We start from the raw sequence: 27,796 nt of genomic DNA, 5'->3' as shown, positions 1-27,796 counted from the left end.
TTCTGTGCATGTAATTGCTTTGTTAGGAGGGGAATGGGGTGGGGGACAGGGATGCTGCACAGATAACAGCCAGGGGAACAAGGGATGCCTCCAAGCACTCAACACAGGAAGCATTATCAGTTTTCCTTTAATATCACGGGGCCCCTCGGTGCTGCACGTTAACCAGGCTCAGCCCCTGCCCTATATAACAGCACGAGGTGGGGAGGGAGGTGAGGGACACACTCATTAAACCTGTCCCTCACTGCCTTTGGTCCAGCTTTTCATCCCACGTGTGCCCCCATGGACATTGGGCATTTCCCCATCCCAGGACTACTCAAGCCTATGCTTTTGGTGAAACACGCCCCAGTACCATGTTTAGCCCTTTGCTTATTGACCCTGCCACTGTTACCAGCACAACACACAGATCTTGGGCTCTAACCTGAGAGAGGGCAGGGTTAGATGGGATATTGGGAAGAAATTATTGGCTGTGAGGGTGGGGAGGCCCTGGCACAGGGTGCCCAGAGAAGCTGTGGCTGCCCCTGGATCCCTGGAAGTGTCCAAGGCCAGGCTGGACAGGGCTTGGAGCAGTGTGGGACAGTGGAAGGTGTCCCTGCCCATGGCAGGGGGTGGAATGGGGTGAGCTGGTCCCTTCCAGCCCAAACCATTCAGGGATTTTGTGATCTTTGCAGAGATTCTATGACAGATGTCCATGGTCTGCAAGATTCTCCAGGTCTTCAACCCCCCTCTGCAGTCTTCAAACACCAAGGGGTGAATAAATCCCAAAAATGCCGTTGGCTTTCTTTTTTTCACCAGAACTACTGCTGTTCCATCCTCTGCAATATTTACCTTTCCAGGGCTTTAATGCTTGCTGCAGCCCTGACACCACTCAGCTGCAGAACACACTTCTAATTGTACCCCAAGGTATAGCACAGAGGAAAAAATGTAGCACAAAAAGAAACCAAAAAAGCTTTAGAGAAAAAAACCCCAAATTGTTGATTGCAAAATACTTTTTAAATAAATAAAAGAAATCTCAAACTCTACATGTCTTTGAGCTGGTATAATAGCACCTGAACAAAGGTCATTGATCTTTAAAATAACCAAGAAGAAAGATGATTAAATTCTTCTTCAGTTTAAAATAGCCTTTTAATAACCTGAGTGCTGTTCATGTGGACTAGAGGTTATGACAAGGACAGAGTAACTCACTTCCTGCTCAAAATTAATTTTATTTAGCTCAGCCCTCAATAATTATTGCCATTCCTTGTAAACACACTCCCAAATGTCTCCCTCCAATAACCTGCACCAACTTAAGTGAAGAAAAAGAGGCTTTGGGTTAAACTGTCCCTTGTAGTGGTCAGTACATTGTAACTCACAGCTGGGTTTACAGCATTTTTCTCCTCATAGATAATCAACAGGTACCTTTATTAAAATAAAGCATTTTTGATTTACTATTCTAGCTTACTCCACCTTTCAAAAGAGGTTTTCCCTCAAAAGAATGTGTTAACACTTCACACAAAAATTTTTTGCATCTGAGCTCACTTTGAAGGGAGAGTTTCAGCTGGAGACAATTAGGAAGGTCAGGAATACAACCCAAAGAGCAGAGAGGAGGGGATGATGCACGGGCAGGGGCCGAGACCCCGCTATACATTAATTTAACTTGGAGCATGAGGCTGTTGACACCAAAGCCTGGAACTGGTGGGGCACTTAGAATCTCACATAGGAACGCTTGGATGTTTAGATCCTTCGAGAGAAATGAGTCAGCCTTTAATTCAGGCATTTTGCATTATACTAGAAAACAAACATTTCAATTCAAGCTAAAAACGTACAACCTCTTGCCTACTTGCAGCTCTGCCACTGAGTGTGTCAATGCATGGGAAAGAGAAAATGACTGGAGAAGAAGTTAACTCTAACCCAAGGTGAAGCCAAGTTGTTTGTTTTCATTACTAAAACCCACAGAAAAGAAATGCAAAACATGAAGCAGCCCAAAGCCAACGGTGAAATTCACATTCAGTCAGAGGATTTTCCAAGGGTAAATGTTTGTTTTTATCCCAGTGCACTTAGGTCAGCTTGAATTTATGTTAATACCATCAACAGAGCAGTGCCAAAATACTCAATGCCTGACAACCTGTAGGTTAGAGGTTGTTTTAAACTATTAATTTGTCCTAAATGTAACCACCCAGTACTGCCCCTTTCACACTGCACACCAGTGTAAAGTCTGCAGCAGCTACAGTAACACTGATTTTGGCCACAATCCTTGGAGACTGCAGACAGCCCAACACCCTCATTTTTTCTAAGAATTATTTTCTTACTAAATCCCCAATCTCTACATTTTTGCCAGCTACCACAAGCATGGTGGCATTTGCTTCCCAGGTTGCCATCCCTTGCCTACCTTTCCATCCTAAATCACTGTCCTGCCCGATGCTAGCAACACTAAAGTTTATCACCAGTTGTGAATTTAATTAACATGTTGTTTCTCCCTTCAACCAGATCATTAATGGAGTTGATAAATCAAATGTGCCATTGTACTCCGTAACAGTGGATTTGTGATATTCCCCAGAGGTCAGAGGCCACATAAACCGAGAGATGAAATACACTGAGACATAAATACAGCGTCCTCATCTGCGGCAGTCGGATACAATCATACTCCAGTGATGGGAGCATTATGTAAGAGAACTTTGTATCTGGCCTCTTCCACAGAAATGCCACGAGACCAATGCAGAAAAACAAAAGCTGGCTGACAGTCCATTTCATACATTTCATTTGTGCTGCCAGGTCAGTAATATTTACTTTTGTTTCATCAGAGCTTGGGTAGAAAAATACCACCAGGGCAGAATTTTTATTTATTTTAAATTAAGGATGGAGATGAAAATGGGGAATGCTCTGATTGTTGTCCTTGAAACTGTTTGGGATCTTCTGCCCCTTCTCATGAGAATTGGCTAGATGTGGCTTGGAGCAACCTGGTCCAGTGGAAGGTGTCCCTGCCCACGGTAGGGGATTGGAATTGGATGATCTTCAAGGTCCGTTAAAACCCCAGCCAATCTCTGATTCTATGATTGAGCTGGTCCCCACATGCTTACCCAATGCACATCACACACGGCCCCTGGCATTAATGAAATCATTAACAAAAGAGAAGTATCATGAGGTTGTGATGAAAACGAAACCCCAAAGCAACACAGATTAGCTACTGTCCACTTTGGACAAACCTATCCAAACCAGCCCCACAAGAGTGAGCCTCAGTGTCCACCACAGATATCCAGCATGGCAATACCTGTGACCTCAGCACCCGTCTACGGCCCAGATTCCTCAGCTACCTGGTGCATAGGGTTTTGCACAAATAGCAGCTATCAGAAAGCATCTTAGAAATTAATAAATGAAAACAACAAACGTTGTCCCTCTGCAATCACGTGGCTTGACTTTTATTTCTACTTTTCTCTCAGGATTGTACTGAGCAGCCTCTGGCTGAGGAGAAGGTCCCACCTCTGAGAGCAGCAGCAGTGAGGAAGGTTCCCATGGTGAGCCGATTGAAATGCTAATGAACAGGGCAAGGCTGGGTTCATGCACCCGACAGCACTCACCTCCTCACCCACCTCCTCACCGCTTTCACCTGGAGGGCCTCAAAGATCAGGGTTCTGGATGTAGGTCACAACCCCAAAACCCCAAGAAGGTCGCAGTGGATGCTCCGGGACACCAAGACTTGGCAGAAGAGGCGCTCCCTGAGCGGGTCAGGGAGGGACACTGGGCAAGGAGCAGTGCTGGGATCACCCTCGAGGAACCAACCCTGCTTGCAGGCACCTCCAGATGCGATTTGACGCAAGCACGACAGGGCAGCCTTTCCCAAACACAGCCCCAGTTACACTTAAGCGGCGATGTAGCCGTGGGGGGGAGATCAAAGTGATGGGTGGGATCATCTCGCCCGCTGCCCTGGCTCACGCGACAGTCAGTGGGAAGAGACCAGCACCCCCTGGGGACTGCATCTCCGGCTGGGATGTCTGAAGAGCCTGGGAAGAAATGCCCTCCGGAGGAGCCGGTCCCTCCCCGTGCCCGCGCCGACCAGCCCGGACGAGCCCCGCACCTGCCCGAGGGCTCGGCTCTGGCGTGACGAGTCTCGCCGTGGGAGCCCTGCCAAGCTTCGAGGGCTTCGCAATTAACTTTCACAACAAACCAAAGCCTCAAGAGCTTCTAATCTCCAAATAAGTAGGAGATGTGGGTCCCCGCCAAGGCTTTTGTGCCCTGGTTTATCGGCGAGGCGCAGATAAGGACCTCGCTGCTCTGACTAAGCACAACCACACAACGGCAGCTCCGGTTATCCACCTTCATTTCCACAGCAGAGAGCCGGGAAAGGCACGGGGTAGCTGTGCAACAGGTTAAAACACAGGGAATGTCCGCCTAGCAGTGCAGCCTTGTGCAAATAAGCTTGAAAGAAATGCTGAAGAGCAAAGATGAAAATTCCTGCACAGGTACCATGCTCTGCAAAAATCTGGTTGTGCTGTTCTCTATCCTAAAAAAAAAATTAAAAAACTAAAACTATGAAACACGCATATACATTCAAGATTTCATCACAAAGTAGCTGATCTTCCCTGCCAGCCATCAGTTACAAGAGGTGAAATAATTGCCAAAACAAGTCCGGGCTTGCCTGAATAAACAGGCAGGAAGGAAATTGCTGTGTGCAGATCCCAGCCCGGCAGGATCCTCATCAGGATTCTCTGTTGGCAACGGCACTTGTCACACAGACAGACACCGTGCTCGTGCCTGCGGAGTTCAGCGCCTGACCAGCACCTCATCGTGATAATACTTTTAATAACAGCCAGAACAACTCTCCTGTGAGTAACGCGGCTCTCCCGCACACCTTTCCTCTCCCCGGGGAATGGAGACGCTGCTGCAGCAGCACACGAGCACACATGCTGGCCTCGGCTTTACCCAGCAGTATGTTGGGCAAAATTCAGAAAGAATTGGCTATATATTTCCCAGGACAATTCTTTGGCATCCTCCTTGACTTACTTCGAGCCTCAACCATTGCATCTGTGGTAGCCTATGCCTCCTCTTCCCACCCTTGTTCCCTGACAGACTGGAATAAAGAGAAACCTTTGTATTTTTACCTATATTCAAAGTTCTGTAGCGGTTTATTTTCCTTACCATTTTTTACTAATTTTCAACTATGAAAACTTTTTGGTGTTATTAATTACCAACTTAATCCTGCTTTCCTAATAACATGTACGCAGATTTACCATAAGATCAGAGCAGCTCTGCTAATCAGGGATAAACCCAATGTACTAAAGAGGGTTATACTTTTATATTAGTCTTTCCTGTTAGTCTAATTAATGGTATTACCCTCTAAACTGTGCACACACACTTAAGGAAGAGATGATGAAAAAGTGCTACAAAGGAACCAGAATATATTAAATAACTTTGTGCCAGTTACCTCCAGCACTATGTCCATCTACTTGTAGCCAACAATATCCATCTCTCTTTCTTAGTCAAGATACTTGGTTTGATAAGTGGCTTTGGCCATTGATATAAAAAAGCATGAGCAAAATTATCTTCAGAGTATCACTTGATTTTTCTGCTTCCCCTCTCCTCACCAGATTGCCACAAGGATATCAACACTCATTTGCTGATTCAAGTCCAGGAAATATGAAAAACATCAGTGCAGAATAAGCTTGTAGTTACATCGGCAGAAACAACTGAAAATGAATTAGCAAATGAGAGCTACCTCACAAAACCTGCAGTTCAGCAAAATATCCCCCAATTTGGAGTCTTTATGTACAGCTGCAACTAAAAGGAACCAGAATAAATCACAGCAAGTCTTCAAGGCTTGGATAATTTTCCTTGAGAGAATACAAAAGCTCAGCTGCTCCCAGCTCGGAGGATCCAACACCAACATTTTTGAAGGCATCTGGGTGACTTCCAGCACCCAGCTGAGGTGACACTGGGCAGGGTTCTTGCAGCGGGTATCCCAACCCAAAAGCCAAAGCCCCTCAACTTGTGTCTTGACAACGGACAGGTCCCTGCAGCCACACAGGGGCCTCTCCAGCCTCACAGGCTTGACCCACACTGTGGGAAAGAACTGGATGAGGTCACTCATGTTCCCACAGGTGTCTCAAACCAAATTCTCTTAGTCCTAATCCTGACCCACCTCCTGGTGTAAGGATGGTACCAAGGGGTGGAAACAACCCTTTGAAATTATAGGAACCTTGGCAGCAGCATCAAATCCCACGTGCCCAAGAACCAGGTGGATCAGCAGGTTTATAAGGGTCCTAAAACAGGCATAGCCCTGCAAATTTACATCTCAAGGGTATAAATACTGCTTTTACTGCTCCCAAGGCTACTCATAAAGGGTTTCACTATGAAGGATATACTGTATTTCTCCCTGCACAATATTCCCATCCACCGGAAAACACAGCCATGCAAAACCAGGTTTAGCTGATCATCGTGATGAGGTCAAAGGCATCCATGCTGACATCACAGTATGGACAGGCTGTCACCGACAGCTCAGCCAGCTCTGCTCCTCTGATATTATCTGCATCGTTTATCTGCCAACAAGCACAGTTAATGCTTATCTGAGTATGGGGTTTTAATCCTGCAGGGTGGTCATTACCACGGTATTGTCATGCTAATTAACAGGTAGAGCTCTCATGGCTTTTTTATGCATGTTTCCCCAACCAAAATAAAACAAATATAAAATAATCACAATTACACATCCTGATTTTGCATCAGGCTATTTCCAGGACCTACAGTCGCCCTGGTCCATGGCAGTCCAACCCCGGCAGCAGAGGAAACACTACAGTCCATAAACCACAACAGCATCAAAAAAACCCCCAGCCCAAGATAATACAGCTCCACTTAAACAGGAAAAAAAAAAATCTTTGAGGAACCGACAAGGTATTCAAACCTCTTTAGTAAAGTGCTTTCCATTAATCCTGCCACATGTGAAATGCTGAATCAAAGATGTTCGGTAAATGTGCCTATCAGAGGAATTACGCCCAAAATCAAACTGTTCCCTAATGAGTGCACTCAGAAATGACAGTGATAAGCAGGGCATAGGAGATGTGTTAAATTACATAATTTACCAAAATATGCTGGAAATGATGCATGTCCAAGGAGGAAAAGCACATAAAAAGGACCTCTGCAAAGGTGGTGAAATACTAAGTGCTTTTTTGAAGCTTTGCCCTGCCTGAAAGGAACAGCAGATGGTTCTCGGTGCCATGCTTGGAGCACCCTCGGCAGCTGTCCGGGGCCACACGCTCCTCCTGGGAGCCACGGCCGCTGCAGACCTTTATACAACTCCAGCAAAACCTGAGCAGCTTGTGAGCAACTTCTGGGACCATGAGTGAGTACCAGAGCTGGAGCGAAGCCAGGCAATGACAAGGGCATGAGAACGTGGGCAAGCAGGGCAAGGTGGCAGCTCCTAAGCCCTGTTCCAGCACGCCCTGTTCACCCCGTTCTCTGCCTTTGTTGCCTATGCACTCAGCAGCTCCTAAACTGGGGCAGACAGCGCTGGGCAGCGAGCTGGGGACGTGCCCACAAGGGGACCTTGGGACCAGCTGGTGACAACCCACTCAGCTCCTCTGTTCCCAGGCTCAGTCCCAGCTCTGCCTCACCCAGCAGCAGCAACAACCCCCCAAATCCGTGCACAGCAGCATCAGGATACCAGGGCCTTGCAGGAATCCGTCCTGAAGCCAACACAACCGCCTGGGCACCTTCTAGTTAAGAAATCCTGCAAAGTCCGCTTATATTACAACGTGCTGCCCCAAACCAGAACTTTTTGATATTAAATACAGCTTTTTCACTAAATAGGTGGCCTTTCTGTGGTTTCTCTATGAGCTTTATATTTTTAAAGGTTTGTTTTTTCTTTTCCCTCCCACAGGAGCTACACAGCTTTGGCCTCACCACCTCCCTCTGCTTTTCATGGAAATTTAAGAACCCCATTAATCAGCCCTCTCACCCTGAGCTGTCAGTTCTGGACCTCTCTTGACCGCGAAAGGAGACCATGCAGGAAACTAAAGCTCATTTGAGCAAACCCTGCGTGGCTTTAAAACAAGCTCCCTACCCAAGGATGACAAAAACGATCTTTGCAGATTCAATTACATGATGCAAATGTGGGGAGCACACCGTGCCTCCACCTGAAATGGTTCCCCCACTCCTGCCTGAGCCATCACTCTGGCAGGAAAAAAAAAAAAAAAAAGATAAATTTGGGCAAAGCCATTTAGCAGCCTTGGATATACTATAGGGGATATAAAAGGTCAAGGAATTAATGTTAAGAATCTGTACTGGATAAAACAACAGGTTTTGCCTGAGCAGATAATGCAATAATTGACGAACGTAAAAGCAAATAATTGGGTGCATTTAAGGCTAGAACAAACAATGATGAACACACAGAGAGAATATTTTACCATCACAGGATGAGGAATCTGTTTTCTGAATGTGCTGCTGTTACATAAAATCACACAGAGATGTTGTTCAGCTTCAAGGGAGAATCAAAAGCTCAACAATTAACTCCGAGCTGGGCTCTGCTCATTCTCACACCCTTGTTGAGGAGTCACTCCAGTGAAACACTGCAGAGGGACAGGGCTCCAAGATGAAAATGGATCCCCCAGGGTCCCCTCCAGCAGCACTGCTGTGCCCAGACTGTGACAGCCCTGCCTGTGCCCTCCTGCCTTCCACATCAGAGGGCAGCTGCTCTTCAAAACACAGCTGCATTTGGAGATTTTCCTACTGAAAATCTCAGTATGATCCACTAAAACCTTTTCAGCAGTTCTCCAGGTTTCTTCCAACATGTTATTTTTCCCCTCCTGCAGTTTAAGGGAGTGTCTGGACCATCTAGATCTTTGGCATCAAAAGTAAGTTGCTCAAATCTATTCCTCAAATCAATTTGCTTTGCTTTCCACCCATAATAGAGCAACTCTCCCTGGAGAACAGGCAAACACTTCCTGTGCTTGTGCACCTGCAGCAAATTTTGACCCACAACCATATCTTACAACAAATGGAAATACCCTGGAAAAAAAATACCATTTTATGATGGGAGGGCAGAGACCACTCAAACCAGCCAAGAACCAAAAGCAGAATCTTACAAATACCTTTTAACTCAGCCCTAAGGGTTATGGGATACTCCTGTGCACACCTGAAAAAGCAGACGAGGCCAAAACTAAGCATTTTGGAATATTCTGCTGTTAAAAGAAAGCAAGGAAGCTGTTATTGGGGAATTAGCCATGGCATCACTGCTGCACAATCCCAGTACAGGGATCCCTACTCAGCTGATGATGGCCAACAGTAATCCCATGCTGCTTTTCCAAGTTAATTTCCAAGGAGGATGATGGACAGTTTAGTTAAAAGCAACAGGCTGGAGCAGTGTGGGTGCACTGCCAGCCCTCATCATCTCTGTGCCGTGCACACTCACAGGCACTCACCACTGGAAAACTCTCCAGCTGTACAGTGACTGAGGGAATAGATCATGTTCATGAGGGCAAGTTCATATTCTGGCTGAAATTAAAGAGCAATGAGAGTCCACTTCTGCACATGGCATGATTTGGTAAGAATTAAAAGGCAAAGGAAACTCAAAAGATTCAAGTTTTAGGTTCTCTGTTCCAAACATGGTCAATGGCCTCAATCTGCTGGAGCAAAGGTACAAGCTCTGCTTTACCTTTCCTGCAATAAACTACTTCCCAGCCACATCAGCTCCCCAGGTTTGATTGCTGCTGCAAGAGAGTAAGAGAAAAACCTGCAGATAGGCATCAGGACACCACTGTGCTCCCTTACTCTCTTTACATCCCACATATTCACACCAAACACAACTTCCCCCACGTCCAATACATGCTACTTTCTGCAGAAAGGCAATTTAACTCCTCACTGAGGGAGAACATACATTCTGTGAGAGAGGTGGTGATGGAGAGGTTTGGGATTCTCCTCCAGATGCCACCCAGCAAAGCAAGACAACAAAGAAGAGATTGCACAGGACAGCAGCAGGAAAGGCTGTGACACATCAGCTCCCTGTCAGATAAACCCAAAGGTTCAGTTCCCAGCTACAGCCTCTGAAACCTGTGAAATCTTAATTTAGAGGAAGAAGTGGCATGAAAAGACGTGAGTCAGAATGACTCTGTAAGGACCAAAAAGGGTGAGAAATTGATTTATGGATGTCCTCAGAAGAGATGCTCCTTCCACAAAAAACACTTGCAGAAGCAACAAGGGACAAGGATGATTCTCCAAGACTGGGATGAGCCCGGGCCTGGACCATGTGACAGCAGAGCATCGCTCAGTCCCTTTTCCTTATTCAGTGGTAAGGGTGATCCTCTTTCCCAGACTCTGGGTCCATTGGGTGCCCACAGGAGGTCCAGGATGCCACCACACTCCACCTTTCTGTGGGCATCTCTGCTCCTTTCCCATCATCCAAGTGATCCGAAAGCAAATTCTAGCCTCATGTACTTAAAAATCTTGGCTGACCACATATCTGAAAAGCAAAGCACAAGAGCTTTTTCCATTCCTCTGGGCAAACACAGCCGTGCCCACTGCAGCTCTCCCACCACGCAAATGTCAGAAATCCTCACGAAAAAACCCCATTTCTCGCTAATTGCTCTGTGCAAAAACATTTCTCTGCTGCAGCTCATCTTCTGCACTCCAAGGCAGAGGTCTTTGCAGTTCAGCAATTTTCAGACACAGACCCATCACTTTATCAAGCCCAGCTGAAAATCAGAAAAGTGACCCAAAAGCCACCCACACAGAGTCTGGGTTGGAACAGCCGGCCTGCATCACCTGTGGTCAGCTCTGTCCCCATCCCAGAGGCTCCTTGCAGGGATCTGGAAAAGGAGAGCACTAACAAGATTAGGGAATCAGCAATTTATCGGATTATGGAAGCTAGAGCTAGACTGAGGGGTATCGGGATACCCCTGGGAGCCATGGCCTCCAGCCGGTGTCATGCCCAATCATGATCAATACCGCTGCAAAGTTGTTCTTCAGCCACACATCATCCTCCTGGAGAGCCTCTGCCATCTCAGGTCCCCTCCAATCACAGCCTGTCCCCTTCACTCAGCCTCTCATCCTGGGGGGACACCTCCAAACCCTCACCAGCACACCCTCCAAGCCTCCAGTTACCCCCCCCTTGGCCATGGGTGCAGAAGGAAAACCTTGGGAAGAGATTTTCCTCACCTCTGCATCTCCTGCAGACAAACTCACTATGGAAAGAGCTTCAAAGCTTTCAGAAGCAGTTATTCCACTTCCATATTCTGGTGAGACTGCTTCTTTTTCCTTAAAAATTAAACCCATCTGACCTCCTGCTACCACAGGACACATTTCCAAACACCAAAGTAATCTACCTGGAGGTTCCACAAAATCCATCTCAATACCCAAAAACATCACCCATAAAAACTCAAGTAAAACAATACAGAAATGAAAAACAGGAAGAGATTGTGAAGAAACAAGAAGCAAACCCCTGAGCCTTCAGCATCCCACGGGTCAGGATGTATCCTGAAAAACGAGGCCCTGGGTGACAGATTCCCTGGGGTTTTACGTGTAGCTGCTGCCCCGCTCCGCACGCTGCGTTACGAGCACGGGGTTCTGCAGCTGCTGTGTCAGGACCAGAGCACTGATCTCATGCTTTGCTGGCAATGAGAAATTGTGAGGATTGAATTTTAACAAGCTGGAGACTGAAGTTTTGCTATACATTGTGCTAGCGCTGGGGTTCAGTGCGTGGTGTACAGTGATGTATTTGAAGCACAGAGAGGAGTAGGGACCACTCAAGGAAAGGTGTTTGCACCCCAAGGCTGGACAAGGAGCCCCTGCTCAAGGCTGTAAAGCCTCTTTTGGTACCTCAGAGAATTCCATATTCAGCCCCAGAGACAGAGAACACCAAGTCCACTGATGTATCTGGAAGAACAAAGAATAAGTAATGAGAGGACAGACTGTCCTTTTGGATGACACCCAGCCCCACCAGTGATTATCTGAGAGTGCCTGAACCCAACCCACAAAATCATACTTAATCTTCCCCAATTTAAGACTGGGACTTATTTCTACGTCCTTCTCCCCACCTGCAAATCTAACACCATTTTCATGGTTGTACTTCAAACTGGGGAGTCAAAAGCCCTGGGTTAAGCCCTCCTTCAACTTCAGTTTTCTTGAGCTTACTCATCCTTAGGAGCTTCATTATAACTCCCGTGGACAAAGCCTAAAGCAATGATAATCTAAATATTATGCTAACCATGCCAGATGAGGCTTTTGAATAGGAAAGCTCCAGAAAAGATATTTAAATTAACATCTTCAAAGACTAAGATGTAGCAGGGACCTGGAGTGTTATCGGCAGCCAGTTTCCCGCGTCTAAAGCAACCATGGGAACATTGCTAAGCACAGATTTATTTCCCAGCACAGGCAATTGTTTCAGAGCACGAAACTAGTTGCTCCCTGAACTACGCAGGACAAAGGGAAACAAAGTAGGAAATTATTAGAAAGAGTAATAGTACATCAAGACCTTGATCTTCTGATAAGCATGGTACAAAAATGCTCCTGATACCCGACTGGGCAGCAGTATCCAAATTCCTCAGGCTTCTTTACAGTATCAGCTCTCCAGCTCTGGAAGAACAAATAGCAGGGAAGATTTCTGAAGAGATGAAAATGGTACATTTTCAACAGCCTGAGATGATTACTCACAAAATAGCAACAGCACAGAGGTAACTGATTGCCTCCCGGGCAAAAGTCAAAGTCTTTGCATTGTAGCTATGAAAGGATACTGAGATCAAAGGGAAAAAGAGAAAACTCTGTTTTAGGCTGTCATGAGCAGAAAGGTCCTCCTGGCCCCTTGGCATCACCACATACCAAGATACAACTGAAATCTTTCTTACGCTGCACGTACCCAAGATAACTGCACAGCAAGGAGCAACCCTTTATTCCACAAGCAGGGTGCAGCTCCTGCCCCATTCCCAGCTGAATTTTGGCAGCATCCATTGCAAACACCACCAATCCTCACCACCACAGGCCAGGACTCGGCATCAGAGTGTGCCACCGCCTCTCTGAAATCAGAAGTGAGATAAGCCAAACACTGAGCGAGGTGTTATTAATAACACTTAGCAATTGATTGCGCGTTACATCTTCAAGCACTTTACCAACATTAATTAATTAAGGTGTTTTCCATTTAATGTGGGAAGGAGACCAAAGCAAACACATGAGGCTGAATGGACCAAACGCCTGATACAGCATGGCAGGTCATCACCAGACTTCAGATTTCCACACAGATATTGCCTTTAAGCAAACTACTGAAAATACAGGTGTAGGTTGGGCAAAGCCATGAAGCCAAAAGCCCAGAGGGGCAGCCAGCATGGACAGTGGTCACAGCTAAGCATGGACCTGCCACAGCAATGCTCTGCTGCATCCCCCCCTCATCACCAGCATCCCACCCTGGACCAATGGCCAACATCTCTTGCCCACAATCAATTCCACCAATACTAATTCAAACAAGGATTCCAACATGAGGGTGCTGACACACGGCTGCAGAGATGCTACCGAGCGCTGCCTGTAATTGCTGTGCTAAGAGCTGGGGACATGAAGTATTGATTTCCACGCTGATCTGCATCCAAGTTTAGACAGAGGCTGCAGCCAAAATACTTCTCCCAGCAAACTCACTGGTTAAAAGAGACTGTCAGGGTTGAGAGGTTTGCATGATTAACACTCATGCTAAGGACTGTAACAATGTACAAGTTCCATTCCTGCCTACCTACACACACCCACCATCCTGCTCTCCCCTCTTTGCTGAATTCTTCCAGTTTTGATTAAAATTACGGAAAAGAGGCCCTTGAAACATACCTTGCCATGGCAAAAATAGCACACTGTAGTGGAGAAAAGTCTCAGAGTGCACAAAAGGGGCAGAGTTATTACCGCCAGCTGTCTTAAGCTGCACCATAATTACACAAATAACACACCTGACAAACTCAGTATTAATTACCAACTGAGCATGGCACAGAGACACACATTCACCTCCTTCCACACGACTTGGGACTGACCTGGAGCAGCTGCCTGCAGCCCTGTGATCGTGAGCTCCTTCCCACCACATGGAAGGAATTCTTCCCTGTGAGGGTGGGGAGGCCCTGGCACAGGGTGCCCAGAGAAGCTGTGGCTGCCCCATCCCTGGAAGTGTCCAAGGCCAGGTTGGATGGGGCTTGGAGCAGCCTGGGGTAGTGGAAGGTGTCCCTGTCCATGGCAGGGGGTGGAACTGGATGATATTTAAAGTCCCTTCCAAGCCAAACCATTCTGGGATTCTATAAGCAGAGGAACCCGATGATTCCAGCACGTGCTTCTCCTCCCGGATCAAAGCAGACCCCACGTGCCACCCGAGCACCACCAGCACACCCCAAATCTGCACTTGCAGGCTGCCACCCTATTTTCCCCATCCTCCTGCCTGCCTTTAATATATTTGCATAAATCAAACAGCTTAGCAGCCCTCCTACTTAGGAGACACACAACAGCAGAGCTATTCAGAGATTCTTGTTTTCACCCCATCCTTCTGAACGTCGTCTCAAAATCCTTGAGGAAAAGCATACGGCTCACTATAGATATCTTGGGCCTGTCTACACAAACACAGAGTGATGTAGGAGAGCATTTATGGCAGCATATAAACAATAGTACCAAACTTAGGGAGGAAACACAAAGCAGAGTGAATCTACTCAGCGGGTTTTGTGGAGATCAAATACTCTCCCCCTTCTCCTTGCTAAGCATGACAGACAAAACACTCCTCAAATACAATTTTACACTTAACTGATTGGCTTCTGTTACGACACCAGTGGTACAGGGCTGGATATATCACAATTTTAATAATAGCTTATTAAATTAATGGGGAAAGACAAAGACTCATCCACAGCCACAAGACCATGGAGTCACACCTCGCTGGGGAAGCGTCCTTTCTCCTAACTCCTAGTCATCAGCATGCTGAGCCAAATTTCCCAGCTTAAAGAGTGGGAAGATTCAGCAGTCGCTGCAGGTACCACTCTCCCACCCAGCTGAAGGTGGAGCCACTCTTTTTCACCCGGCACAGGGATGCCACAACTCCAAAGCACGTGTAATCAGAATTATTAAGCAGAAACATGCAGGCTTTGGGGAATGGAGCGCATTTCTTTGGCACCTTTACAGTGTTCCAACTGTTTTTCAGCATGCTGATAGCAAAGGAACATAAAGAGGAGTTTTTTCATCGCTCAACAGATTAGAAAACCTCTGAGGAAAACAAAACAAAACAAAAAAGCCCTAACCCTCAGAGAACCACATACACCCCTGTCCCTTGCCAGGACATGCTGCAGAAACATACATCTCCCCTGAAGTGTCCTGGAGAGGAAACGAAACCAAACACTGAACAGGCACACAGAAATCAGTGCGAGCATGAGCAGCCAAAGGATTTTACCTGCTTTTCTGGCTGGAAGCCTGCATTTCCACATGCATGCCCTGTACAGCGTGTCACCATCTGCATTCCTGATGCCCCTGCTCCACAGGGGAGGACGGAGGCTGGCATCCTCCTTTTGCCCTTTCAGCAGATTTTTATAAAAGCAAGAGCCTCAGTAGCCTGGCTGTGGTGTACAGCAGAGTGTGGCTGAGATTATCCCAACAGGCACCTCTGCACAGCAGTTCAGAAAATCCCTGGCCACACAGGTAACTTCACTTCCTACATCCCCACAGCCACCAGGAAGCTCAGCTGAGTAAGTGGAACTCACACCCCACACCCCCACTACCAAAACAGTGAAATACAAGCTGGATGGAATAAATCCACTAATTAATCCCTCTAAATCAGTTTGCATTAATGCCACGAACAACAACACACCGGCGATGCAATCGCATCAGTTCCAACCATGGCAGGGGGGTTGAAACAAGATGATCTTTAACATCCTTTACAACCCAAAGTGTTCTATGATTCTGTAATTCCATTATTACATCCTGCCGGCAGCAACTATGCCCCGCCAAGCGCTACGCTACCTTTGAAAAGCTTCACCAAAACGCTACTGTTATTTAAAATAGCGCCGAACCACCCTACCAAGAGATACAGTAAATAAGTAACGAGTAAATAACAGCTACTGACGTTTTTATCACACAGGTGTAAATTCAGTTATGGGGAAAGGGGAGGGCTCGCATTATTTTTGTTCTGACACCAAGGCTGCTCAGGGTAAATTGTCATGCAAGCCTGTAATCATTTGGGAAATATAAGCGTTCAAATACAAAAGTATTCAAATACAAACGTATCAGTGATGGCAACACACTTTGATTAGCAGGAAACAGAATTTCATCTTGGCGAGAGCACCACCAGCACTACAGGGGCGATTCGGACTCAGTTCCTTAACCTTCACACAAAGTCTCTTCCCGCTCCCCCTGCACCCGGCTTTCCACGCTCGGCCCCGAGGCATGGAGATAACTTTTCAGGGATCTGGGGGGCAGAGGGGGTGTGCGCATCGCATAGGGGCTGTCCGAGCCTACCCCCGACCGTGCCGGGGGTGCCGGCTGTTCGGGGTGGGCTCCGGCCGCCGTGCACGGACCGAGCCCGGCAGCCCCCGACCCCCGGGCCGGGCCGAGCGCGGGGCCGGCGGCAGCGGGGGAGCGGCGGGGCCGGAGCGCGGATCGCGGCGGTAACATGGCTGCTTTCCTACCGAATTACGAAACGGGCTGTGGGCGCGGGATTACCGGGGAGAGCCGGCCGGGGAGGACCCCAGGGCAAGGAGCGGCGAGGGGATGGGAACAGAGGGGGTGGTGACGGTGGCGGGAGGATGTGGGGGGCAGTGAGTATTTGGGGCGGGGGGGGTCCCTCCTCGTGCCGGGGCTGCTGGAGCCGAGCGAGGCGCCGGCAGCAGCCGCAGCAGGGAACAACCCGGCTCCGAACCCAGCGGGGAACCCGCAACCACGGCCCGACGGGACGAGCCGGGCACCCCCAAAAATAAACAATGAACAATAACACCGAGCGGAGGCGGCGGCCGGGAGGGACCCCCCTCGCTGCCCTGACCCCCCCTCGCCCCCTGCCCGCGGCGGGACCCACCTTGCGCGCCGTGCGGGCCGTGCTCCATGGCCGGGTCGCTGCCCAGCTCGGCCAGGCGCCGGCCGGTGGCCGCCAGCTCGGCGCGCAGCGCCGTCACCTCCTGGCCCGCCGCCTGCAGCGCCCCGTCGATGCGCAGCGCCAGCTGCTTGTTGTCGTCCATCATGTGCAGGATTTTGGCCTGGGGGGAGGGAGGAAGAGGAGGAGAGAGGGAGGTGAGAGGGGGGGCTCTGCGAGGGGGGACAAAGGGGAGGGGGATCTGTGCAAGGGGGTGCAGAGGGGAGGGGGACTGTGAGAGCGGGAGGTGTACAGGGGAAGGGGATGTGTGCAAGGGGGTGCAAAGGGAGTGGGGCTTTGCAAGGGGGACAAAGGGGGAAGGGGCTATGCAAGGGAGTGTGCGGAGGGGAGGGGGCTGTGCAAGGGGAGCGAGAAGGGGAGAGGGGTTCTGCAAGGGAGTGTGCAAAGGAAAGCGGGGGTCTGTGCAGACGGAGTACCAGGGGGAACAGGTTGTGCGGGGGGGTGGGGGTACCCCCTACCTGTTGCCCCCCCCGGCAGCCCGGGCAGGGCCGCGACGGAGGCGATCGCGGCTCGGCCGAGGGCATCCGCGGTGGGTGCGCGGTGGGTGCGCGGCTGCGGCGGGCGGGGCGGGGCGGGTCCCTCCCGTGCGGGGCGGGGGCACGGGGGACCCTGCGGCGCCCGCGCCGCGCTGAGAGTGAGGCCCACCCCCCCCCCCCCCCAGCCCCCCGGGAAGTTCAGGGGTGCTGCGAGGATGCTGCAGTGCCCGCGGTGAGCTCGAAATGCCACTAATGAAGAGCCGTTCTGCTAACTGCGTTCAGGTTCACCCTGAGAGTGGCCGTGCCCAGCAGCTGCCTGCAGCAGGTGGAGGAAAATGGGCTCCAAAAATCCCCCTGGAAAGATTTTGGGGCGGAGGGAAAGAGCCACCTGAGCGCTGTCACCACTGCAGCAGTACTAGTGCGAGAGCTCTTACACTGGCGGTTCGCGTGGCATGAACCCAGGGTGAAAAATCGAGAATTATTGGTATCATCCATTCGCTGGCGACTGCTAGAGGGAGCGCCGATGTTTCCCTGTGCCTTATCCATCCCTCAGAGGGATCCACTTGTGTGTTTGCCAGGGCTGCAGCAAGCCTGCAGAGCTGCCACCCTGCCCGTGGCAGCTGTGCAGATGGCTTCATCCTCACTGAAGTGAAATTATAGAATCACAGAGTGATTTGCATTGGAAAAGACCTTAAAGACAGTCTCATTCCAATCCCCTGACATGGGCAGGGACACCTTCCACTACACCAGGCTGTTCCAAGCCCCATAGATAGGGATGCTTTGGAGACCATGGCCCATGTGGCTGTACCTCCCCAATCCATCTCTACATCCCAAACCTGCAGGCAGCTGTGCTGTGAGTTGTCACCTGAGCCACCCGTACCTGGAAAAGTTCACAAATGGGTTTAGGAACTGGGCAGGAGCCCCCATGGCAGTGGGGTGGGAGCCTCACAGAAACAGGAGTGGGTGTGGGAAGCACAGCGAGGAGCCAGGACGGTGAACAAGGACTCTTGCTAAGGGGAAAGTCAGAGAAAATCATGAGCCATAAGGAAAGGGGAGAAACAGCCCTGCACAGTTTGCTAAACCCTCTGATATTTGCCTAAATTCAGGCTTTTGGCTGAACAAGCTGAGAATTTGGAGCAGTTCACTGAACTTCAGGGTATCCTTCTGCAGCACCACTGGCACTGCAGAGCCCGAATTCAAAATGCAGTAAAAAGGATAAAAAAGGGCTCCTGTTCCTGAGACCTGGAGGGATGGCTCCAGGAGAGGCTTGAGATGAGGTAAAGCAGGAGCACATCACCATCCCACACATCCAGGAACTGCAGGGATGGGGCTCTGCAGGAGCAGAGGGTTTGGTGTGCAGAGTCCCCAGGCAGCTTGTGGGGACAGAAATGGGGTAAATCTGCTGTGTCAGTCTGCTGAAAAACATAAACAAGAGCAGCCTAGATCCCCTGAAACCTCAGGTCTGATCTGGATCCTGGGGACAACCAGCTCTCCAAGAGTCAAAAGGATTGAGTCCTTGTCAAGTGGCATCCAGGCCTTACATCCCCCTGGATCAATCCATCTGGATATTGTAAAACAGAGAAAATTTAGCATTTATTCAGTGAAATGGTACAGTGGCTTTTGCAAGGGACAGTTATTTCTGACTGAGGGCTTCCAGCAGTGTCTGCAACCCAACCTAGGTGCTGGGCCAGGGCACTCAGAGTATCAGTGGAAAGGTCTGTTTTCCTGAATGAATTCCCAGAGGGCCAACAAAAAATCCGCAAGGAGAATAAGAGCAATTTTTGAAATTCTTTCTCCATCATCTCTGCAGCTATCCCCAAATGAGATAAAGTTCTTTAAGTATGTAAAGAAACTGAATTCTAATCAAGATAAATGCCCAGTTTCATACCTAATTTGCATGAGTATGTGCTGCAAACTGTGTTTGCAAATGAGAGAATTATGTATGTAACCAGATAACCTGAGCGTGCAATCCCAATACCGTATATGCAAAACTTACTCATTGCACTTGAAAAAAAGTAAAGCTTCAGCAAAAAGGGACTTGGCTTTAAAGTACTGGCGCATTATTTTTATCATTTAAAAATCAGGTTAAAGCTGATTTGAACCTTCCAAGAACATATTTAGCTGCTGAGGCAAATTCCAGATGATGTTTCTTACTCAATCTAACCTTAATAATAGACTGGTTGAGTTGCTGCACTGTCAGAGCTGGATTTTTAAAAATTTACTGACTAAGAGAATTTCTACATTAGCACATGATTATTTAGAAAATGTGTCCTAGAGTTGGTTGTGGCCTCATGGGTAAATTAAAAACCTTGCTTTAAAAACTTTCCTTACTACTTTCAAGTCCCCCTGAAATCCCCTGAATATGTCCTGGAAATTTTCTCCCTTTTCCCATGCCTCCTCCTATCCTTACTGGGGAACAGCTGGATCCATTAAAATTGATTTCGATCTCTCAGAGCAGAATTTGATTTCTCTGAGCTTCCACCTGGAAGGAACACAGAGTGTCACAGCAATCCAGCAATATCAGCCAGAGGAAAAGGCACAAGGATGGGGCATTCCCAGCCCAGCTGGGTTGTACCAGCTCCCTGTCAGAAGGCCAAACCTTTGCTGGAAACCTCAAAATTGGGATGAAACGAAACTTTAGGAAATGAATTGTGCCTCATTCTCTTTCTCCCACTAGTTTTAAATTAAGAAAAAATGGAAATTAAAGTCCCAAAATTAGAAACATATTTTTTCCCAAAATTGCTTTGATGATTTTTTTAAAATTTTTTTTCTTCCAGCTTTTACCAGGAGGTTGGCAGCTCTGCAGGGAGTCTGTGTCCCCAGGGGATGGGAGTCCCTGGCCGTGTAGATGAGGCATAAAGAGATTGGGAATATTTCCTAAGGACACAAAGGAAACCTGAGTCGATGCCAGTAAGTCACAAATCTTCATTCAAACTTACTACACTGCAGCATCTGTTCAGGTGCTGCAAGGGGAGCCTTGAAAACCTGGAAAACACCCTCAGTTTTGGGCAGCATGTTCTAATAGTGTCATCACATCCAGGCAGGCTGTTCCTCAAGAGTACATCAATGGAATAAACATGGATGGAGGAAGATTTGAGAGTTCTACCCTTCATTTTTGCTCTTGTTGCAACCTAAGGAGTGCAGTAAAGGGAATATGAGAAGATTTAGAAGATGAAAAAGGGCTGAGAAGCACATGAGTACCATTCAGGCCTTCCAAACCCTTTAATTTGCTATTCAGATTACCACTTTTTATAGTTTAATATGTACAATATGCAAAGGAACCAGTTTAACTAAATGGGAAAAGCCTTCTGTGTTAAGGTTGAACGTAATCTAATAGGGCCCTTTGACTTGATTCAATTAAATCCTTCTTTTTCCAATTAAATAATCATCCAGAATTTAATAAAAATGAATTTCCATGTGTCATCCTGCAGAATGATGACCTCTGTGATGGGGAAGCTTATGTAAATTCTGCTGATCACTTTTTATCTGCCTCTGCCCCACTTCATCCAAAAAAATTGCCTTCTGTCTGTATATTTACATTAATTTCTCATCTGCTGCATGTATCTCTGTTTGCAGGAACAATTCCCAGCTGAAAGGACTGTGAGTATCACCAGCTTTGTTCAGCACATACTCGAAAATGGACCTTCTGTGATGGGAAAAAGATCTCCAAAGCGGGACTTTTGATCCGTGCCTCAGGTTTGCTCTGCCCTGGCATACTGTAGGGCCAGCTTCCAACTGGCCCCTTCCAAATATCACCAGAGGCATCTGTATGGCCATTTATCACCAAGAAAATCCAGTCCAAGAGACCAGCAACTCCAGCAGCAATCCCCAGGAAAAGCACAGCGTGGCCCATGTTCCACAGTCTCTTCCAGCACATCTCCACTAAGTAATTCCCATCAAAGTTACAATGGTTGTTAATATCTACAATTTTTTTCCCCTCTGCAAAGGTCACAATATAATTTGTGTATTTATAACTGTGTTTCATCCCCTTCTCACTCATAAAATACAGAGCACCAACTCTTTCCTTCCTCGGCTGGGATATACAGCAGCATCTTAATGCAAACCTTGCTGATGTGGCACTGCTGTAATAACTTGTTAACGTAAAAGTTATTAACTTATAAGTTATTAAAACTGAATTAAACAGAACTAAGGATGGACAGATTAAAAATTTGAGTGAATATTCTGTTTCTCCCCGTGATGCTGCAATGCCACATTTCCCCATCTCTCGATCTGTGCGGGTAAAATGGTCCTGGCGACCTTCCTGTGCTGTGCGTCCCTGGGGACCATGAAAACAAACCCATTAATGTTTATAAAGTGTCTCAGACCGGGGGAATTACATCACTGCGGCGAGATACAAGCTTAATGGATCAAAACAAACCTCAGCTCCAAACCCCCCAGCTTAGACACATCTCAGTTACCCGGCGCAAACCTCGAGGAATCCCACTGAGAAGGGATAATTGAGAGAAAAATGTGATCCCAGAGATTTTTCTGCAGTAAACCCATTTTACGTTAATAGGAAGCAGATTTCTAGACCCCTTTGCAAACGAATGACTTCCACGGCATATTTCACAGCTGAGCACATCCATGGCACCAGCTTTGGACGCGGGGCTATTAAATCCAACATTTGTTTAATGAATTACAGCAGTCCCTGAATCTGTATGTGCTCGGCCTGTGTTTAAATGTTTATTGGGAAGACGTCAGCAGCCAGCTCTGCATGAGCAGGTATCGGCCTCAGTGATGAGCTCCCGCTGCAGTGGACCCAAAACTTCAAACATTTTTTGGGGTTCTGCTTTCTTATCGAGGGCAGGTTACCCAGGAGGTTCAGGGTCTCTGCTAAACATAAAACCGTTTGGATTCAGTGCAAGTTTGGGGGGGGTTCTCCCCGGTGATGTACTGTGTGAGAGAGATAAATTGTTGTGCATCTCCCACCTGGCTGGGGTTGGTCTGTGCAACTGAAGGGTGAATTAAGCCATTAACACTCACATGTTCAAGCAGGGTTGATGTGCTGGAGCCGTTTCCAAGATGACCCCACCCTCACCTCACCAGTCAATCTACAAACCTTGACAAAAAATTAACTCTGGTTCACCCTCCTGTTTTCACGCATTCTCCACTGCAAACTATGCATGAAGTTCTCCCTTTCATGGCACGTAGAGACAGTAGTGATGGTGTGCTGTGATCATTTTGCTTTCCTGCAAAATACCTCTGATTTATGGTGATCTCCACCCCAGAAATCCCCACCCAGGAGCAGTTCCTACAGAGTCAAAGGATGGTTTGGGCTGGAAGAGACCCTAAGGACCATCTCGTTCCACCCCTGCCATGGGCAGGGACACCTTCCATTAGCCCAGGGTGCTCCAAGCCCCGTCTAACCTGGCCTTGGACAATTCCAGGGATCCAGGGGCAGCCACAGCTTCTCTGGGAAACCTGTGCCAGGGCCTCCTCACCCTCACAGCCATCCATTTCCTCCTCATATCCAGTCTAACCCTGCCCTCTGGCAGTGGGAAGCCATTCCCCCTTGTCCTGTCATTTCAGATGAAGTCTGTATGAAATGCCATTTCCCCCTCCTTTCTCCATCACAAATTAGGGAGCAAAGATGTGGTTGGGCTTTTTCAGAACTGCTGAGGTGATTTGGGAGATCAGGTCCTGCTGACTTACTCCAAGACACCCTCTGTCCTCTTGGGAAGGGAAGAATGGGGAGCCTGCAGAGACATTGGCCTCGCAGCCCCTATTTACCGCGTGTTCTGACACTGATGAGGATCGTGTGAAAACTTCAGTGGATAGGGAGAATGTGAAGCACTCAGTAGGATAATAGGTGCTGTGAAAGAAATCCTGTGATCAATCAGCAGACAAATATATACTTAAATCAGGTGTTAGTGGGACAGATGCAGGAAAAGTGATTATGGGTTTGCCTCTGTGTTTCCCTCAGCAACAATGATGACACGCCGGGGTGGGTCACCCTACCCTGTCATTAATGGAGCATCAGCATTCATCTGACAGCTCCTTTGTCCTGGGAAGTGAATTCCGATGAAGATTTGACATTAGCAGAGGCACGGTGAAGCTCAGATGCCTTTGCATTTTCATGACCCTCCAGATGCTTTCGCCTGATGGATTACAGGTAAGATCACTGTCCTAATTTGGGCAGGAGGCAGAAATAAATATTTGCACCCATCTGTTTCAGCTGTGGCAATAAACACCACCGGCAGAACCAGTGGAAGAGCAGCCCTTTGCTCCCTTCCCAGAAAACAAAACTGGAAACAGGGGCTGCAGGGCAGAACACATGGGAAGGGTCAGCTGGAGCATCCTGGGAATGGAAGGTGCTCCAGAGAAATGTGGTTTTTTAATTATCATTTTGTAAAGTAAGTGAGAGACAAGATCTCAAGGGTGGTTCAGGCCTCTAAAATAATCCTAAAATAAATGCAGAAATGGAGAACTCCAGATGGTAATGGAGAAGGGGTTTGACATGCAACAGCACACTGTCCCCCACTGGCACCCAGCACGCAGGGAGCACATGAGCATCCACAAAATTCCCACAGGTGTTTCAGGGACCAAACAGCCCAATCCAGACAAGAGTAAAACTTAATTTAGTCCTTCACTTTTCATTTCAGATGAAGGAACTCACATTCTGCTGTAAGTGCCATCACCCTCCCTTGTTTTGTCCATGGCACCAACCCTGGGTCACGCCTGGTTTGGGGATCACTCTGCTGCCAAACCAGTCCCTTTCACAACAGCAGAATGTGCTAGGGAGTGTGGAACAATAAAACTAGCCTTTTTCTCCCCTTTTCCCTGTTTTTATTCAAGATACTACCAGCAGGTTGGACTAATCCTGTATTGCATGAGATTACAAACCTATAATTACATTCCCCACTAACCTGTGAAAGACCTAAAAATACACCTAGATAAAGTTTCAGCATTGAGAAGGCAGCTGAAAAATGATGTTATATTTCTACATATACATATTATTTTAATTACAGTCATGTTTTAAGGTGTCAGTATGGATTCTTTGATTCTGTGAATTTGGGGCTTGGAGTGTACTGGTATCCATTTCTTCAAGGGTTTGTAACACAGGTTGGCTGGAGTCAGCTACTCTGTGAAAAGTAGCACTTTTCCAGGATTGAGAGAAATCCCTCTACATCAGATAATTCACAAGTGTTCTTTTTCTTGGGTTAGGTAGGAGAATACTGCAGGTATCATTTCAGAGGATGGGGAAACTGAGGAGCAGATGGGCTGGAACAGGGTGTGACCAAGGTGCAGTGGGAGAGGGCACCTGCAACCCATGAAACAGAGCGAGGCTTTCCAGTTAAATCAGGAACAATTCCATCATCTCACCATGGTTTACCCTAAAGGAACACCCAGCCAGAGAAGGGCAGGGAACATGTGTCCTCTAATAAAGTCTGTTTAGCTTTGACATAGATTACTTCTAAAAAACCCCCATCAAACCACACCAAATACACTAGTGTGATAAAGTATCTTGGTACAAAATCAATTCCAAGGCGATTATCAGCCTTTGAAAAATTCAGGCTCTAAGTCAGTTCATGGCAGGGATCAAATTGAGCTGCTGTCAACTCATTTGGGCATTTTACTTTGCTTCTGATATCTGACAGTTAAAATAATCTCAAATGGTTCCCATTATTCCTGCGTTTTCTACTTTTTGCCCCAGGGAAGGGCCATGCAGCCAGGCTTCCCTCCCAGCCACCTCCCAGCCTGCAGGATCACTCTCCAGCCATGGCTGGGGGGAATCCCAAGGCTGCCACAGCTTCCTGATCACTTCCTTCACTTTGGGGAAAACTCGTAGATAAGGCTGATCAGCTGTGAGCTACCACAGCCAGACCCAAGTCCCTTCGGCTGACTCCCAGCTGCTGCTGGGAGCAATCTGTGGTCCCAGATGGATCGCACTGGTCATCAGCTGGAATGCCAGGAGGAGCTCAGTCCTCCTAGAGAGAAGGATTGAAGCATTATCTTCTGCTAATGCAGGTAAGACTTATTAATATTAGTATTATTTGTATTAATAGCTTTTCATGAAAGTGGGGAAGTTTCCTCCAGAGAACGGGGAGATGCCTTCAAATGATGGCTTGGTGGAGCAAGAGGTATCCAAGGAAAAGCTGATGTTCTTATAGAGTGGTTTGTGCTGGAGGGACCTTAAAGTCCTTTAAAAGGATCTTAAAGATCATCTCGTTCCACCTCCTGCCATGGGCAGGGACACCTTCCACTATCCCAGGCTGCTCCAAGCCCCATCCAGCCTGGCCTTGGACACTTCCAGGGATGGGGCAGCCACAGCTTCTCTGGGCACCCTGTGCCAGGGCCTGCCTGCCCACCCTCACAGGGAAGGATGGGGAGAGGGACCACTATGAGTGGTCTCAGAGAAAGCCAGGGCAGATATGTAATTCCCCCGTCACCCTCCCACAAAGGCTAAATAGATAATAATTTTTAAAAAGCACAGCTGGATGGATTCCTCAGAAAAATTTAAGTACGTTGGGAGGCTCATGTGGGTGCAAGAGGTTCTGTGGGTACCAGCACATCTGTCACCCCAAAGTCTTCAGGACAAGAAGATGCCAGGATTGTTGACACAGGGATTTTAAGAAGGTGATGGATATAAAAGCCACCAAAGGCAATTAAACCAAGCAGGACAACTGCCAAGCTCTTGTGTTTGCTCACTGTCAGTAGGTTTTATGGAGACAGAGATATATATCTGCAAAGCTATTCAAGTGCATTTAATTTTTCCAATACCCACATACTGCAGCTTGTATGAGGATAATATGTTTATCCTATAAGGTTCCTGACTTCATTCTTCAGTACTTGTCTCCAGGGTGGGTTTTGTATTATTAACTTCCTTCCAGTACATATGGAGAATAAAACCTGTTCCATTGAGCACCCTGGGATGAAGTTTTGTTGGGTGTTAAGTGCCATTTGTCACAGTGCTGGAGGCCCAGGGTGGGACAATAAACCTGGAAAAACCTGGGGCCTCAAACCTGATGGAGATGTGAGCTGAGGTGTGGGGAGGGGGGCTTGCTCTGACACAGCAGAAGACAAATGGAAAAGGGGTAAAGATATCTTTCTATCTCTCTGGAAGGTATTGGGTAGAAATTCTTCCCTGGGAGGGTGGGGAGGCCCTGGCACAGGGTGCCCCTGGATCCCTGGCAGTGTCCAAGGCTAGGTTGGACGGGGCTTGGAGCACCCTGGGCTAATGGAAGGTGTCCCTGCCCATGGCAGGGGGTGGAATGAAATGAGCTTCAGGATCCCTTTCAACCCAAACCATTCTGGGATTCTGTGATTAAACCCATGATATCTATTTTAACACCCACATTTATGTTTCCAGACTAAATTTAAGGCTAGACCTGCAATGAGAGGGAGTGATGCTCCATCCCTCATACATCACACCCCTCGCTATCCAAAGGGTCTCGATAAGCACAAGAAATTACTTAGGACTGTTTTGTGGATGTTTTTCGCCTTCTGATGCCACTTCACAAAAGTAACGGTTCATAATCTGCACCAGACCAGCTTGACTCAAGATAAGGATCTGCCTCGTTTGCAGTAACATAATTAGCAATTACCCTAATTTCACTTACACTAAATTACTTTTTTAAAAAAAATAAATGTTATCTTTTCTGACAAAAAAAAAAAAAATCATCTTGGCTCTACTTCAGACTTTTTTATATAAAGCAGAAGCATCATTATCCTGTTCTCAGATGTAATGTCTAGACACTTTTAATGAAAATATTCATTATTACTAATTTGCATTTCTTTCAATTCCAGGATAGAAATCAAATGAAGATGTCAAAACTGTGCTCCCTTTGCTTCAGGTAAAATGGAGCCACGGTGACCCCCAAGTCCTTCCAAAGGGGACCTCAGTTTGCGTGAAGGAAAAGCATCTCCAGCATCCTCTTAACCGAGGGCAGCGCGAGATGAAAGATGAGCAAGGAAAATCAGGGGAAAATAATGGTGTCAGGATCTGGATCTGAGATCTGCAGCTTTAAAGGAGGGAAAAACCAGGGAGATACTAGCCATAGGGTGCAAGATGTGTTGAAATACAGATGTTAATTAGGATGCTGGTAACTCACGTGGGTTCAGTAGTGACATTTCCTGAAGATAAAGCACGTTTTGAAAGCACTCCTTACTTGCTGGTAACAAAACTTTCCATTAGTACAAGGAAATACACATTATACCTCAAACATGCTTCACTGAGCTTGGAGAGTAAAGATAAAATAATCTTTTTATAGCAAATAGGAATGAATACTTAAAAATAATAAAAAGTTTGTGAATATTCATTTGAACTCTTAAGCAAATTTGCCCTTGTCAT

At 47.5% G+C, this 27,796-nt stretch overlaps 1 protein-coding gene and 1 long non-coding RNA gene across 4 annotated transcripts in view; one reads left to right on the top strand and one right to left on the bottom strand.

Annotated features, from left to right (window-relative positions):
* The window catches only part of KAZN (kazrin, periplakin interacting protein), a 203,570-nt gene that overhangs the window by 69,372 nt on the left and 106,402 nt on the right, over positions 1-27,796 (bottom strand). The window contains exons 1-2 of one of the 2 annotated variants that reach the window (XM_042051346.1): positions 17,488-17,588; positions 16,955-17,132 (exon numbers count right to left, since the gene is read on the bottom strand). In XM_042051346.1, the coding sequence (XP_041907280.1) occupies positions 16,955-17,132; positions 17,488-17,553 (244 nt within the window). In that variant the 5' untranslated portion in view covers positions 17,554-17,588. Of the gene's footprint in view, positions 1-16,954; positions 17,133-17,487; positions 17,589-27,796 lie in introns of those variants that run through there. The other variant, XM_042051345.1, reaches the window with a different exon arrangement.
* On the top strand, positions 17,078-21,683 carry LOC121675697. 2 transcript variants are annotated; one of them, XR_006020193.1, is made up of 3 exons: positions 17,078-17,166; positions 20,283-20,415; positions 21,082-21,683. It is a non-coding gene; the product is annotated as an uncharacterized LOC121675697 (long non-coding RNA). The 2 variants fall into 2 exon arrangements; XR_006020194.1 differs by lacking the exon at positions 17,078-17,166 and adding an exon at positions 17,628-18,782.

The sequence above is a fragment of the Corvus kubaryi genome, unplaced genomic scaffold (assembly GCF_017639235.1).
Source record: "Corvus kubaryi isolate FWS band 111438036 unplaced genomic scaffold, C.kubaryi_AGA036_p1.0 75, whole genome shotgun sequence".
In the NCBI taxonomy this organism is placed as follows: Eukaryota; Metazoa; Chordata; class Aves; order Passeriformes; family Corvidae; genus Corvus; species Corvus kubaryi.
Note: the sequence above shows the minus strand (reverse complement) of the source record. Positions and strands in the feature narration are given on the sequence as shown.